Source organism: Trachemys scripta, chromosome 1 (genome assembly GCF_013100865.1).
Source record: "Trachemys scripta elegans isolate TJP31775 chromosome 1, CAS_Tse_1.0, whole genome shotgun sequence".
Taxonomy (NCBI): Eukaryota; Metazoa; Chordata; order Testudines; family Emydidae; genus Trachemys; species Trachemys scripta.
The window spans coordinates 113,679,776-113,696,535 of NC_048298.1; the positions used below are offsets into that span (position 1 = coordinate 113,679,776).

General features: G+C 40.1%; 1 protein-coding gene across 3 annotated transcripts in view; it reads left to right on the top strand.

The window, feature by feature from the left end:
* The window catches only part of AEBP2 (AE binding protein 2), an 84,244-nt gene extending 76,584 nt beyond the window's left edge, over positions 1 to 7,660 (top strand). Inside the window, exons 7-9 of one of the 3 annotated variants that reach the window (XM_034782192.1) lie at positions 3,425 to 3,538; positions 3,801 to 3,867; positions 3,967 to 4,079. In XM_034782192.1, coding sequence (XP_034638083.1) covers positions 3,425 to 3,538; positions 3,801 to 3,855 — 169 coding nt within the window. In that variant the 3' untranslated portion in view covers positions 3,856 to 3,867; positions 3,967 to 4,079. Of the gene's footprint in view, positions 1 to 3,424; positions 3,539 to 3,800; positions 3,868 to 3,966; positions 4,080 to 5,488 lie in introns of those variants that run through there. The other 2 variants (XM_034782183.1, XM_034782200.1) reach the window with 2 other exon arrangements.
* Positions 7,661 to 16,760: the final 9,100 nt, after the last annotated feature.

A 16,760-nucleotide genomic window follows, 5' to 3' on the forward strand; every position in this document is an offset into this window, starting at 1 on the left:
TGCATCCGAAGAAGTGGGCTGTAGTCCACGAAAGCTTATGCTCTAATAAATTTGTTAGTCTCTAAGGTGCCACAAGTACTCCTGTTCTTTTTGTGACATGGAGCACCCATAAGGACGCTACTTGAAAAAGGAGAGGTTACTTACCTTGTACAGTAACTGGAGCTCTTTGAGATGTGAGCTACCTATGGGTGCTCTACTACAGGCCCTCTTTCCCTTCTCCCTTGAGAGTCTCTTGTTGGACTTCTGTGGTTGAGAAGGAACTTGAGTGGCAGTGGGTTCACCCCTTCCTATATGCCCTTTTACTGGAGCATGAGGGTATCTAGGGAACAAGCATGCACGGACCTGTGGCCACTGCTGATGAAAGATCTTCATTCCAGAGTGCACAGTCAATCACACGTCCTGGTGAGGACACCTCTCAAAAAACTTGAGTTACTGTACAAGGTAAGTAATTTCTCGTTCTGCCAGATTTCAAATGACAACAGTTTCAACCCTCCTCAAATAGGTTTAAGGCAAATAGAAAGTTGTAAGTATAAAATATTTCATACATCATTGATTTACTTTTCTAAAATACTCTACTTTAAATAATGATGAGAGCTCTCTCTTTCAAATAAGAAAAGTTCTTTTGTATGCAAATATTATAATCCTAATTATATGGAAAAGTGGAATAATCTTTTTATTTCCACCTTGTTCTAATATTATTAGGAAACCCATTAGGAGTGTAGTTTAGCCAGTGTTGCGCAATCCCTGGGTTTTCCACAAGTTTTTTTAATGAAGTTACTACTTTTTCTTCTAAAGGTAAGTAGAATTATAATAGGGCCACATTCTTGAATCCATGCTCTTGCATATGACTGTATCTGGAATACTTCGGAGCTAAAATTCAGAAAAGTTAAATGGTTGCATCAATAAGGTGGTATGTGTGCATCCTTCTTTGGAGACTTTCAAATAAAATCCCTGTGGTACTGTCTATCAAAAAAGTTCTAGTTTTGTAGCAATCATATAATTTGAAATTAGGCATGGACTTCAGGTTTCAAGCTTGACACCATCATAAGTGAATTTCCATTTATAGAGAGTAATCGCATATAATAGCTCTGCATTCATTCACTCAACCAACATCTCTTGGAGCAAGGGAATATTTTTAGTTTCAGATAGATCAAATAAGAACTGAAGATTGATTCAGATACCACTGTGATGAGCAGGTGTAATCTAAATATCTTAGATCTTCAAAAGCAGGTAGGCAAACACATGTTCTGATGAGGTGGTTTTAACACCTCAGATTTTCAGTGTCCCAACTGGTTGTGTGCAAGAGCATGAACCCAACAGTGTGGCTCTACTATAATTATTGTCTTCAGAGAACAAGGATTACTGGTAAGTTATTTTTTTTTCCTTTCCTGGAGTCCTTGGCATTTTGGTTTGGTGTTGTAACTACCTGTGGCCTCTTTTTTTTTTTTTTTTTTTTACTTTTTTTTCCTCCTCTTTTGCTGCTGCTGCCACCTACAGAAGTGCAGGATGATTGCGTAATTTTCAGCCAGGAATGGGAAGGGTATTAAAAATATTTCAGCTGCCACTGAAGTACTGTTCTTGCCATTTCATTGGGCAAGATTGAGTCTGAATGTATTAAAAATAGAACTTAATATCTTGTAATAGAATTCTAAGTTATGAGAGTATTTATAACAGTACTGTAACACATACTTATTCCTATTACAGTATAGGAGATAAAAGGTTATTTGCTTAATACCTGAAAGTTTCTAATATCAATAGAAATATGATTTAAATTTTCAGTGCAATATTTTACTTTTAAAGAGTGAAGCTGAATTTCAATATTTCAAGTTAAAGAAATGAACAACATTTTAGAACCTATTGTACAGTGCAGAAGAGAAGTGACTATAGACAATCCAATATTTAAAGTAAATGTAAAGAGTGGAAGTTCTGGTCCATTTAAAGGAATGCTGTAATGTGCATACTTCTGCTGTTTCAACAGAAGTGAACTGTTACCTTACTTTTTCAAGAAAGCCAGTCAATTTGCATGTTCTGACACAATACTTGGACTACACCTTTGTAGCTAACTTAATATATTAGTTGTAAATCCATAAACATTCTGTACTATCTGATGTAGGTAAGAGCCAGGACAGAACACCAGATGGCATGTCTTCCCAATAAACACAGGGAATAATAAAAACTACAATTGATTTTGGGGTTCAGAAAAAGAATCTGTTCTACTGTATTTTCTCCATCTTAAGGGTTTCAAATTGCCTCTTAGGCTTACAAAAGGACTAATTTTCATAACTTGCTATCTTTGGCAATTTGTTCTACGTTCCAGGTATCTCTTGTATGAACAACTTTTTTTATTTGTTTCTGTTTCCTTTTCAGCTTTAGTTGGTAATTTCTTGTTTTTAATTTAATTTCCATTCCAAACATCTGACTTGGATCAATCCATTGATTTCTTTTCAAAATTTTCTGTGCCACGGGCTCCCTTAGGAACAGTTAATATTCCCTATTTCTAAAATACATTTTATAGAAACTTCTTTTTACATTTCATCAATGTTCTCTGTAAAGTGCGTTCATATATGTCCATGCAGCATTCTTCCATATATCGTGCATGTCACAATCCTTAGCGCTCACAACTTCTTAAACAGCAAAAGAAAAAGACAGTTTTAAGTGGATTAGTCTTGTTTCAGAGCATTGTTGAGTACTAGGAACTGGGCCAGAGTTTCTTTTGTCCCAAGCCCTTACCCGTAAGCCTCTTTATACGCAGCACTGGGACTACCTCTCAATTTGTGTAGTAACCAGGTTCTACTGTATCTCACCCTAAGAACAGTTGAAATACTAGATACTGAACATGCTTGAAATTAGCTTTCTATATATCCAAAAGAGAGAATTAATACATTTTACTTCATTATTTTGACTCAGGAAATCCATATTTTGATGAGCACGTCAAGTAAGCTTTAGTTTTATGAAAATTAAGCAAATAACTAGCAGGTTCATTGGTCCAGGGTGAAGCTCAGGGCATTTAGTATTCTAGATTATCATTATCTAATACTTGAAAAATCAAACATACTATTTTTGTTTTAGATTTGAGACTTTAAGTTGAATTTATTCTTCTTTGTTAAAAGTCACTGTGTGCTTTTCTTTGTTTTACATTTAAAATGCCAAAATTCTGAAATTCAAAATGCAAGGCCATTATTTTATTTTTTTCATCCAGTATTTCTAAGTAACTATAACTTCAGCCATTCTTAGCGTCTCTTTTGCACTGTAAAGGTAAGGAATGTATGAAAATTCTGCTGTCTTTTTACCACCCCAGTGATGATGCTATTTTAGTACATGAGGATTATATTAAAATACTTCATAAGTGCTAGTTTGCCACATACTTTTGTGGTGAGAAAAAGGGTTGATCTTTTTTGAAAATTTTTATTTTATTTATTCATAGTCTGCCTGATGTGTGGGTAAATGAAAGTGAACGACATCAATTAAAAACTAAAGTAGTTCATTTATCAAAACTACCAAAAGATACTGCCTTGCTTCTGGACCCAAACATATACAGGTAACTTCCTAATTTTAAACCTCTTACTTTATTTCAGTAAAGTCTTAAGCATCACTTAACTTTTTGATGCCAGAAGCCAAGATTGCTAACGCATGATGCACCAGTGCAGGGGACATCAATCATGCAGTGTACAGGGGTTAAGTTCTGAGGTTTTAAGTCTTTTCAGAATTGCTTAACTTCTTGAACTGAACTCTAGTAACTGAGAAACAGGGAATGTATGTATTTACCAAGTGTATTTTACTTTTTTGTGCTTGGTGTACAGAAATTCTAGTAAAGGAGGTACATACAGTGGAATCCTGAAAGATCACTTCTGTTAAGATCACATACTGGTTTGTATACCAATTTTTTTAAAGTCCAAATTTATCTTTTCATATTTTACATTCAGCTGTAATACATGCAGTATGACTTTGGCTATGTCTACACTATAGCTGGGACCGACGCTCCGAGATCGATCCATTGGTGGTCGATTTAGCAGGTCTGGTGAAGACCTGCCAAATCGACAGCAGATCGCTCTCCAGTCGACCCCAGTACTCTACCCCTGACGAGAAGAGTAAGGTAAGTCGACAGGAAAGTTTCTCCCGTCGACCCCCCGCGGTGTAGACCCTGTGGTAACTTGACCTAAGGTACGTCGACTCCAGCTACATTATTCACGTAGCTGGAGTTGCGTAGCGTAGGTCAGCTTCTCGCAGTAGTGTAGACATAGCCTTAGAAACCTGTACTTGTATACAAGTACTATTATTTTTTTAATACAAGATTCTTTAGCCTTTGGGGTGGGGTGAGGGATAGTACATGTCTTTAAGCAGCATACACGTGTGTTTTTTTTAGGACTTCAGATTGGCTTCTAATCATCACATTTCTAATAATTTTCTTATTTTTATTCCTCTGTATTAACGTGCTATACTTAATCCTATAGAGGCCCACAGTTGTATCTTGTGTAAAAAATTTTAAAGGTAATCTGAAATGCTTTCAATTCTTTTCAAATAAATTAAGATCCCAAATCAATAACAGGATGATACATGTGTAGGATTAATTATAAAAGCGTAAAAAAATTGAAAATCTGGTTGTCTTTCATTTACTGCCATGATCAAAGTTCAGTGTTCCTGTGTTTCTTGACATCACTAACGTCTAAAGCAATACACAGAACACTCAGCTGAGGTCTGGATGTGTATTAAGCCTGGATGTGTATTAAGCCTTTCAGTTTACCTTCATAGCCAATTTACTTCACTAATCAAATTAATGGATTTTGAGTATGGAGAGAATTAATTTTGCTATATGTGCTGTCTCTCTAAATGTAAGTATTTAAAATACTTACTTGAATATGAATTACTGATGTGAACTAATAATTCATAAGTGTGATGAGCAAAATTAGACTGTATCTTGTTTTAAAATGTTTAACACAAACTGTTTTTATTCCCTGCTTTAGGTATTAGTTACTTGTAATTTTATGGCCCAAATGGAATTTAATGATGTCATATAGATCCGTTTGTTGATTAATTTATTTTTTGCCAACTTTCTACAAGTTCCATGAAAATGGATATGATAATCCTTTCAACTGAAACTAATGTTTTTGGGCTAAGAGATACCCCAGTAAAACTGCTAAAATACCCCCATGAACTATATAAATTGTACTCTAGAATTTTAACTCCTGGAATTGTGTACTGGTAAATATTGCTCTTTTGGAAACCTCACAGTATTGTGTGATCAAAGAACTGAAACTGGAGCCTAAAACTTGAATGGGGGAAGAATTATTGAAGGGATACTAGTCTCAGTACAAAGGCTGATATAATGGATTCTGGCATGGGATTTTCTAAAATGACATTTCAGTTTGAATAAAATTTAATGAAAATAAATTGTGTATACTCTATATACTCCAAAGTACTCCATATACAACTATATTGAATCAGCTGTTGAGATGACCTTGAACCATAAATGTATCATCTTCTTTTTCAGAACAATGCCACAGAAGAGGTTGAAGAGGTAAAAACCAAGCAATTGGGGACACCTGCAGTCTTAGTCACTGACAATGGAATTAGAAATAAAGTTGCACATTAGTCAAGGCCCCCCAACCCACCCCCATCCTTTTTTTTCCAAATCCTTAGATAATATTTATGCCTAGTGTAAACATTCTGTGAATGAAGTAGATGCTTCTGTGGAATATCTTAATATATTACTGTATATCCACATTGTCATGGAATGGTACAGTGGGAGACTGAGCAAACACTCTTCTGGCAACTTAGTGGAACAACTAAAAGGCTTTGCATGCTTGCTTCTTTAAGCTGCTTTTCTTTTGTTAGTATATACAGTAGTTTGATGAAAAGAGGAAGTAACTAACCATCACAACTTACACAGTTCCCAGGAGAACTCTTAACAAGCTGCTAAGAGTTTAACACTCACCAGAGAATGAACAAACTACCCAGGCTTTATCCTATTACCTTCTGAGTATGGTGGATAGTGATCAGTCGTCATTTGTACACGTGTGCGTCCTTTCACAAAAACGAAGAGACATTAAATGATGATGTTTAAACAGATGTTAATGGAATGCTTGTTTTTCCCAATCAACTATAAATTCCTATATCCAAGTAAGACTGAAAGGTGTTGTTAAGAGTGTTGCAGTATGTCTGTCCCTTTTTCAGGACTAGTACTGTATGTTAATGAGGTCTACTTTTATGTAATCTTTATTACTGAACGGTTTTTGAAAAACCTCTACTTAAGCAGTTAGTGAAATTGGTGTTTGATTTTAATTTTTTGACCTTTTTAAGACTGTCACTTGTACAGTATGTGTTTTTTTTTTATTTGGCCTAATCTTTTCTAGATGTAAAGAAAATGATATTTTTTTAAAACATCTAGAAATTCAACCTTTATGCACCAAAGTTGGCTTTGAAAAGGAAAATAAAATCACTTTCTTGCTTAATAAGCAAGAAATCATGGATTTTTTTAACTTACAGAAATAGAAATGTGTGTAACTTGTTAGTCTTGTATGGAGACAAAAATGTTGCATATAGATAATAGGACATTGCTTGTAAATAATTCAGCAGATTTGTAATATATTTTTATATTATGAAATGTACTGTAGATGTTTTTCTAGAGGCATGAAAGTTAAAATGTATATATTATGTTAGAAAATATGGAAGGATATTGTAATTCACTAGCGCTGCCAGAAGAAATGTTTAAAAAAGCACCTTCCTAACAACAAAAAAAGTCGTTTGCATACCTAAGGGACTATGTACTACTGTTAATATCTGTTGTAAGAACAAAAATACATTGAACATCCTTCCCAGAAATCTTTGAGGGATGAACAGAATCCATAATGGCACTCCTTTCTGATAGTGAACGTGAAATCAGTCATTTCCTTGCTGTTGGAAGGAACTAATGTAAAATATATGTGGATATATGCAGTCAAACTGCAGAATTAGTCTTCCTTATTGGGGAGGCATTTTCACGTTACTACAGTGAAACAAAAAACCAGCAGTTTTTACACTAAAATTTTATTAAATAGAATAAAACTTAGAATTAACCCTTTGGCTGCAGGGTTAAGTGTTTCCTAATATAATACGAATGCATTCTGCATTGGTACTGACACAAGAGACTTGCTTGGCTCCAACGGGTTAAATATGTTACTTATATACATGAAAAATCTTATCAAACAAAATGAAGTGCAGATTAAAAGCACCACTAATATAAGATGTTCTGGACTGGTTGTTTAATAAATAAGGGTATTATTCATAAGATTTGTAGCAACCTGACTTTATTTTTTAAAAAAGTACAGTGTTTTGTTTAATTTTTTTGCTTGAGCACTTCATCTACTGCTTATTCTGTACCTATAAAGTAATCCACAATCTCTTTGGTTCTTTTTTAAAATTTGTTATAAAATTGCCAAATAGAAGTGTTTCAGATATAGTTTGTATTTGTATTTTTTTAATTTTATTGCTTCATGAGTTCCCTGTAAGTCATCTATAATTGACAGATGATTGTAGACCTTGCCTGAGTATTTTTTCTAATAAAACAAAGCAAATAACCACGTTAGCTTCCAAATTGTAACCATTCAATGAAGGTTTTAAAAGAGCTGAAATATACATTAAATATCTTTTTAGTTCCTCTGTAAATGATGGAATGCACACTTAAGAGTTGTTGGATATAAATCCTGTACTGTACCTGTAAACCATTAATAATCAACCAGTGATTGTCTTTTCTTGCATTTGAGAAAAGCATTTTGTGATTTCTAATGATGCAGCAGTTGCCCAGGGTGGGCGGAAGGGCATGGTGGGGAAAGAGTCCATTTAAAACCAAAATGCAGAGGGACAGAGAGTTAAATCTGAGTTTGCACTGGTAACAAAAAGGTAAGTGAATTTTTTAGCTTTGTTTTAGCTTGAAGAAAGTTTCTGAAATGATTTATGCTTACACATATCCGTGTTCTAAATATATCTAATTCTTTTGTGTCTGCTTCAGATGCAAGAATTAAGTACCACTGATTTGTTGCGCCAAACAAATACCAACTTTGATAGAGGTATTCCAGGCACACACAATGGCAGTTCCACACATCTGTCTGAGTGACTTGTTGAATGTTACTTAGAGTATTTCTGAAGAATAACATTAATTCTCCAGTTTGGAGTAATTCAGGCTGTTCTCTTTTTATTGGTATTACCCAGATATATAACTTTTACTTGCGTTCTTCTGTTCAGAGATCTGTTATAGGATATTTTTCATAAGGGAGAAGCCACCCAAATAGTTCAGTCAGAGAATGCATTTTCTCATTTTGTATTTGTGAAGGTTTGCTGCCTTTCTGCAGTATGACTATGATGGGTTTCCTCGGGGTACCACCTAGAACTGGGGTACCACTGAGCCCTCTGATCCACCAGCCTGGGTTCCCTGTCACACTCTACTGCTGTGGCAAGCTGCAAAGGCTTCCAGCCTGCACTTTCACCAGCATTCACACAGGTAGGGGGACATCCAGCTGCAGTTACACGCAGTCTCTCTGACCACCAGGTTCCCAGCCTAGGACTCCAGAGCAGTCCTGTCCTGTTCAAATCTGGCCAGTATATGGGTATTAAACCTGGTCCGCCTCACCCTCAATGTGAAGAGGACAATGCACACTTTTGGTAACCAAGCAGAGATTTTCCCTAAGCACTCCAGTCAAAGCTCATGGGTTTAGATTAAAACAAAAACAAGATTAACCACAAAAGATAGATTTTAAGTGATCATAAATGATAGCAAACAGATCAAAGCAGATTACTTAGCAAATAAAAAACAAACTAAGCTTAATATACTAAATAGATTGAATATGAATTAGTAGAATCTCACTCTGAGAAATGATACAAGCAGGCTGCAGATTCTTAATGGGCAAGTTGCACATGCTTTACAGCTTTGAATCCCCAGGAGTTTCATACACAGGCTAGAAATCCCTTTTGCCTGGGTCTAGTCCTTCCCTCAGTTCAGTCTTTGTTCCTCAGGTGTTTCCAGGGGTGTGGGGAGCGAAGCACCACCGATGTCACTCCCTGTCTTATATAGATTTAACATAAGGCGGGAACCTAAATTCCTTCTAAGCTGTGCAGGTGCCTCTTAAGCCCCATGCCCATGCTCAGGGCTGCAGAGGGGAGTGATGCCTCTCTCCCAGCATCTCTCCCCTGGCCCTGACCTGCTGGGGGGGGGGGGGTGTCTCTCCCCACCGCAGCCCCAGGGCAGCCTGCACTCCAAATCCCTCATCTCCACCCCAGAGCCTGCACACCCAACCTTCTACCGCAGCCCTGAATCCTCTCCTGAATCCCTCATCCCTGGCACCACCTCAGAGCCTTCACCCCTAGCTGGAGCCCTCACCCCATGCACCTAACCCTCTACCCCATGCCTGAACCCCTCCTGCACCCCTCATCCCCAGCCCCACCCCAGAGCCCTCATCCTCCCACACCCCAACCCTCTGCCCAAGCCCCCTTCTGCACCCTGAACCCTTTGTTTCAAAACTTGGTTCCCAGACTGTTTTGTGGAAAAATACTGACATCCCAAGATGGAGCCCAGAATCATGTGGCCTGGTCACATATGCTTAGTCGTCATAGCCATCCATTACAGCAGGGTGGCCAATCTGACCCTGAGAAGGAGCCAGAATTTGCCAATGAACATTGCCAAAGAGCCACAGTAATGTGTCAGCAGCCCCCCCCCCCCCCCCATCTGCTTCCCCCTGCTCCCAGAACCTCCTGCCCACCGGAAGTCCCACTGATCAGCGCCTCCCAATCCCTCCCTGCACCTCCCTATCAGCTGTTTCCTGGCTGCAGGAGGTGGGGAGGAGTGAGGGCATAGCCAGCTCAGAGGAAGGGGTGGAGTGGACGTTACCCAGGTGTAACTACATTTGAAGTATAGATACATAGTATCTTTAACGTCAGATACAAAAACGATACATGCATACAAATAGGGTAATCATATTCAGCAAATCTTAACTTCCAATGACACCTCACATGACTTATCTTGTACAAAATGCATCATAATTGTGCCATAATATCACTATGAAGAATATGGGGTGGAGTGTCACAATGACATCAGGATAAATTTGTAGTTGATGATATTTTCCCCCTTCATTGCAATTTATTTCCAGATTATTTAAATCAATAGAAACTACAGAAATTTCACCACTAAATTCATACTCTTCACAGACTTTTTTTTTTAACTTGGCTTTTCCCCCCCTTTTTTTGCAAACTGCTGCAGGTGAGGAAAAAGGGGTTAATGTTGATGAGCTGAAGTAAATCACCCATCCAAGTTAATTACCATTTCAATTACATGTCTCAAAACAATTTAATACTTACCATAATGCCCGAAGGTCCTCATCAGAATTGAGGTCCTATTGTGTATATGGCTGAAGAAATGTTGAAGTAGGCAGTTCGCTGCCCCAGTTAACGTTTTTTAAAAAAGTTTGGAAATGATTAAGCTTCAGGGCATAAAACAGCCTCTCATTAAGGGTATGTCTACACAGCAATGTAAGCCTGGGCTAACCGATGTTGTGTCCGCACACCAAATGTGTTAACCTAGGGCTCAAACCTAGGGTCCCAGGACCCTGGAGGGTCTGAGCCCATGTTAAGCTGGGACCTAACGTCTGAGCCCTGTTGCTTTCCTGTGTGCATTCTGCCACAGCTTGACCTAGGTCCTGGCAGACTTCTGGATATATCCCAGAGTTCCTTGGGGCAATTTCTTAGTCCTTTTTATGCCAACAATCTGTGGTGCAGTCCAAGGGTTCTTAACAGTTTTCTTTCTGAGACTGCCCCCTCCCCCAACATGCTATAAAAACTCTAGGGCCAAGCAGGGAAGGGGTAGAAGGGCTTCTGGCTTCTGCCACCAGGCGGGGATGGTGGAAGCTAGGCAATCTAGTGCCAGTCTTGCTTTGCGGACCCTGTGGAACTGGCTTAGAGATTGCAGCCCCCTGTTTAAGAACAACTGGTGCAGTCTAGTGCACTTTATTGCAAACAGAAGCCATACCTCCCTTGGCAAATGGCAGCAGCTCAGGTCAGTGTTAACCCATTGTCTACAAGCACACCATCAGAGAGCCTTCAGAGTTTTCATGGAGACTGATTAGAAGAAACTTTTTGCAAAAAGAGCTGCTTCCAGTTCATCAGAGCACATCCAGATTGCGATGCAAGGACCAGAGAGCGGAATGGGGACTAAGCAGCTGATCGGAGGATGACCCCCCCAACATCCCGGGGCTACATGGGCAGGGGTGCCCGGGCAGTGTATGCTGTGAGGGTGGCAAGTGCGAGCCAGCCCCCAAACCTCCCCGCAGCCTCCTTCAGCGGCGACTCTGGTTCCTCCATGCTGCTGCTAGGATGTTGGGGTTCATCCCTCCGCCCGCTGTGCTGAGCCAGGAAGCCTGCCACTTCCCCTTCCTGCAGGGAAGCTGCTTGGTCCTGCTCTACTTGCTGTCCCTAGTGTTGTGTGTGCAGGGGTGCCCAGGCAGTGCGCACTGTGAGGGTGGTGAGTGGAGCCAACCCCAGACCTCCCCACAGCCTCCTGAGGATCCCTCATCCCTGTTTCTTGGGGTGTGGTGGGGGCAGGGTTAAGGGTTCCCTGGGGCATGCTGGAGCACACTGCACTCCAAGCCATGGGCGTGCACTTCACCCCTCTGCAGCTGGCAGCAGCCAGGCTCTGTGTGTGTGTGTGTGTGTGTTTCCTTTGAAACTTACATTTTATGTCAAACTTCAAAACAGACAGAAATAAATTTAAAAAAACCAACCAACCAACAATCTTCATCTAACATCCCATTTTAAAAATGAAGAATTGCAACGTTTCATTTTAATAGTTTGACAGTCCCGGAGACTGATGTCCTAATTGTCCTCAGAACAGGGGCACATGGGCATTTTCCTGCCAATGTGACTCAGCCTAGAGATGGAGAGCCCAGTTCTCAGATCAGATGGTAGTTCGGTGTATAAAGCCACCTCAACTGCAGTCATTCTACTGCGAGAGCTACTAAAGGAGCTTATTTTGCAGTTTACTGACTCGTGCTCCTTATGGGGACTTGAGTCCCATCAATAGAATTGGGCTAGGGTATCGACATGGGGTGGAGAGAGGCTGCTAGCCACTCTGGGATAGGGTTACTTTGACTTGGGTTTGAGCATTGCAGTATGGACACCAAGGTTCAAGCACGGGTCAGAAAATTGTTAATCTAAAGTTATAATGCAGTATAGATGCTCAAGCCCAGGGTTCCCTAATGCTGATCAGCTGGCCGAGTCCCACTAACCCAAGGCGTACATTGCTGTGTAGATGTATCCTAAAAGGATTAGAAGAAACTTCCCCATAGGCAGGTTTCCCCAAATAGTCCACTTGTGGGTTCCCTGCTTCATCTTTGGCAGCATCTAGTTCTGCTCTCTTGTCAGAGACACGGGATAGTGGGCTATATAGAGGACTTGAATTGGTCTAGGTCTCACTGGGTCAGCAACCTGGTGCTTTTGGGAGGGAGGGGCGGCTATCAAACAGTCAAACTGCCCCATTCAATTTAATTTAAAGATCTATTTCAACCAGTTCACTATTAACTAAGTATATACAAAAATAGGAGAATTGCAGCTCTGCACAATCTATGGAATCCTGTTTAATTTTGGTGCTGTGAGTGGAACAATCTGACTCGTGAAGCCAAAAAGCCAGAAGGAAGGAGTAGAGCCCTCAGATTACATTTGAGCCCTGAGGAGGAGCAAATTCTGCAGAGCTCAGCAGGGAATCTAAGTCCTCAACCAGCCACAGCCCCCCATCTGGCTCTGCAAGGGCCAGGTCTGTTGTAATGGCCATCTTCCCCCCTGGTTCTAGTGACTGCTGCGTTTCCCTCTGCAGATCCTTGCAGACATTACTGTATCAGTCACACTTGGATGATATTTTCAAGCTCTTCTTTCAACTATTAGGGTTAGAAACTTTTTTTTAAAAGTGAAAGATGAAATTGATGTTACAGTGACTAGAAGCTGGGACAAGTGCCTCTGCATAAATCTGACCTTACTAAATGTATATCTGGACCCCACAGACTTATCCAGGATTTCAAGTCTGGTAAGCCCAGCGGAACCTGTGTTGATCATACGCTGAACATCTTTGCAATCTAGTGCAAGTGGAGTAATATTTTGGCAGTTGGCTTGTGGGTCCTGAGGCAATTCTGCTATTGGTGATAGTGGAAGTTGGAGGGGCAGAGAGCAGAAGAGGGATAGATGATGGTTTCTGCTCTTCCTTTTGATGGTTAGGAACACTGAAGGTTCCTAACCATCAAACCACCTACACTGCATTTTAAAACCCATGGTAGCAAGTCTCGGATCCCAGGTCTACTGACTCAGGCTTGCACTACAGCACTAAAAACAGCAGTGCAGACGTTGCAAAGGTTGGAGCTCAGGCTCTGAAACTGCTCTTCCCTCAGGGCTTCAGAGCTGGAACTGCAGCTCGAGCCCAAATATCTACACAGCTGCTTTGAGCACCATAGCACTGAGACTCATGGCCACAGGTTTTAAAACTTAGGCTAGGTCTATACTACCCGCCTGAATCGGCGGGTAGAAATCGACCTCTCGGGGATCGATTTATCGCGTCCCATCGGGACGCGACAATCGATCCCCGAATCGGCGCTCTTACTCCACCAGCGGAGGTGGTAGTAAGCGTCGCCAACAGAAAGCTGCAGAAGTCGATTTTGCCGCCGTCCTCACAACGGGGTAAGTCAGCTGCGATACGCCGAATTCAGCTACGCTATTCACGTAGCTGAATTTGCGTATCTTAAATCGACTCCCCCCTGTAGTGTAGATGTACCCTCAGTGTAGATGTAGAGCTTGTGTGTACACACACATACTCTCTTTGCTATTGTCTGTAAGGTTCATTGGCTAACTTGGTTTAATCCAAGGTCTGTATTTGGAAGTGTTGTCCACAGCGGAATAAATCTCTCCAGAAGTATTGTGCCTTAAGAGAAAGACAAAAAAGTAACCATAAAGCTTGGGAAAAACCTCTGTGCTCCCTTGCTCTGCTGCTGGGTGGGTCAGGTAACACAATGCATCAGTTTTAATTTTGTGTGCTACATGTCAGCACTCATATGTATCCTCTGAGCTTCCATCTCTGAAATGTTTCTACCTTGCCTTTTGAGAACTGATTAGTGGGTAATGTTAGCACATAATATAAATAAGTCTCTCCACAGTTAAGTATTGCCAAGTTAGGGCAAAATATGCCAGTGCCATGGGAATACAAGAGCATTCGTTGTCTGATTCAACAAAAATGAAGATTCAATAAATGTTGCAGCGCCTGGATGGCCTTATCAGTGACTAAATCTGTGGTGTCATTTCCCTTCTGATGACCTGACAGTTCCTTAAGTCTGAAACCTTTCTTCTATTACAGTTAAAAATGTTGCCCAAGGTTTGCATAGGTTGGCAATAGCAATAGGCAGAGCTATGGGGAGATATGGCTGACCCAAATACAATAACAGGTGAGTATTATGAGCATAACATCGTATTAGGGATGCATCTCATCACTAATTTATATGAAGTTCTAGAGACTGTAATGGTTTTGCTGCTAGCAATCTGCACTATAATTGCAGCAGGAGAAAAAATATTAATGACTGCCCATCTTTTCTCAGAAGAGCCTGCAATTTCAGTCCTTCAGTGGATGAGTAATGCACCCTACCTTAGACTTACTCTGAATTGGTTTTGTGTTCAAATTCCCTAGCTGCTGTTACTCTGAGGACGTGGAGCAGAAAACAGAGCAGGTTGCTTACTATGCTTGTTAACCTTTGGGTAGTTGACTAAGGGAAGGATTTTCAATAATGACTGATTTGGGGACATTTTTACATGCACAATACACTTTAAAGGACCCCTATTTTTAAAAAGTGCTGAAAACCCTGTTCTCTGAAAAGTAGGCCCTTTTAAAGTTTCATGTTGGGCACCCAAATACTGAAGCATTCAAAATCTTCTAGGCACTTTAGAATATCTTGGCCTAAGCTTCTGGGAATGAGGGAGAATGGCTACTGAGAAGCTTAGCCAATGGAAATTGTGTTCCCAAACTTGTCCTTGGAGCAAGGTGATCTGCTGAGAACTGGCAGTTCATATAGTGCTCAGTTTCCATATACTGCATTGCATTAAAAGACAGATAAAACACATACGTACTTTCTTAATGTTTAGGTTGTCATGTAAATTAGTTATTACAAAATGAATTACTGGTGTAACCAAGACGAGACTCTGTCCCAATTGCACTATGTATGCCCATGTAATTTTGCTTTGCACAAAGTAATAGTCAGTGGGTGAGATTCTGATTTTGATTACAAAATTATATAAATTTGGACTAAGTCCATTTGAAAACAATGGAGTTATTCAGGATTCTGTACTGGTATAATTGAGATCAGAATCTCAAGCATTGACTTTATTCCTTGCTGCTTTTCACTGCAAGAGGTGAGAGATTGTGTATTGTGGTAGTATCTAGCAGCCTCAGTCATGTGCAGGACTCCACTATGCTAGGCAGTGTAAAGACAGTGCCTGCCCACAGAGCTTATGATTCCGGTTAGGTAAAAATTGGCTTTATCCAGGATTTCAAGCTGAACTTGTCATTTCATGCTCTACCACTGCTATTACACCTTGATTGTTTTACACATGGACATGAACACAACCACAAATGTTCCCTTCTTTTTCTTATAAATGTGTGACAAATAGGATTTTTCCTTCTCCATAGTTTACTTTTAAAAAACGGTAGATAGTTGAACCTACAGTCTGTCACTTTCAACCGTTCGCTATAAATTGTTCAAGTAAACATTCACAGATCTGTTCTGCAAATGGCTCCCATATGCACACAGCTTTGCAAGTAAAATAAACAGTTTGGTCCCTGAAAACGGTATTTTAAACAACATTCCAGAAGGGAAAGATGTCTAAACATAACATAGGCTTTTATAGTCACATAAAGATGCACTTCTATCTGTTAATGACATTAACCTGGTACTTGCTTGAAGCAAGCAGAGTTTGGGGATTGTTTGTTTGTTTTAAGATATCTATTGATAAATTATTTTGCTTAAATTTTTAATAAATTTATTCTGATGTGTAGGTTTGGAAAAGCAAGTAGATGTGTGTTTCGCTTGAGTCTTATGAAATTGCTGTATTAAAAACAAAGGCGGATTTTCATTGGCGTTTGGAAAATTTCACCTGAATCAGCAAGGTCACATTTCTAAATTTTTCCACATTCATGAATAATGGATGAGCTGAATTGAAGCTAACAGGGAGGGGGAAAAAAACAGCCTGTCAAATACTTTGACCAGATTACTTTTAAAGGGCCCTGGGTACTTTCACAACAACTATCAGTGTTTGCAGATATGCCACTTAAGAGCTATAGTCCCAAAACATAGTACTTACTGTCTTGAAGTGTTCCACTGAGAAAATCCTTATTGTAGCGAATACTTTGCCTGATGGAGTTGGCAGTCTCCTTGCCCATCCAATCTTTCTGTCCCACCCACTTCTCCAGTGTGTCTCACCAGACTTCTTATTCCAATCTACCTCTCTCCCTTTCCTAGTTCAGCCTTTGTCGCTTCTACGTATTAATCAGACCACTTCTTCCTCTAGGCTGCCTGGGTGCCACAGGGATGTTATGGAGAACACAGGAGAGGCAGGCTCCCTATTCTGTTTCCGTGCCCAGACCCACCCTGGGTTAGAGGAGCAATCAGGGAAAATCCAGCTTTGTCCCTGTAGCCCTTGGCTGGAGCATGCTCAGTTACTCTGTGGAGATGGTGCATATGCAGTCTGGCCAGCCCTAAGAGGCGTGAGAGACTCAA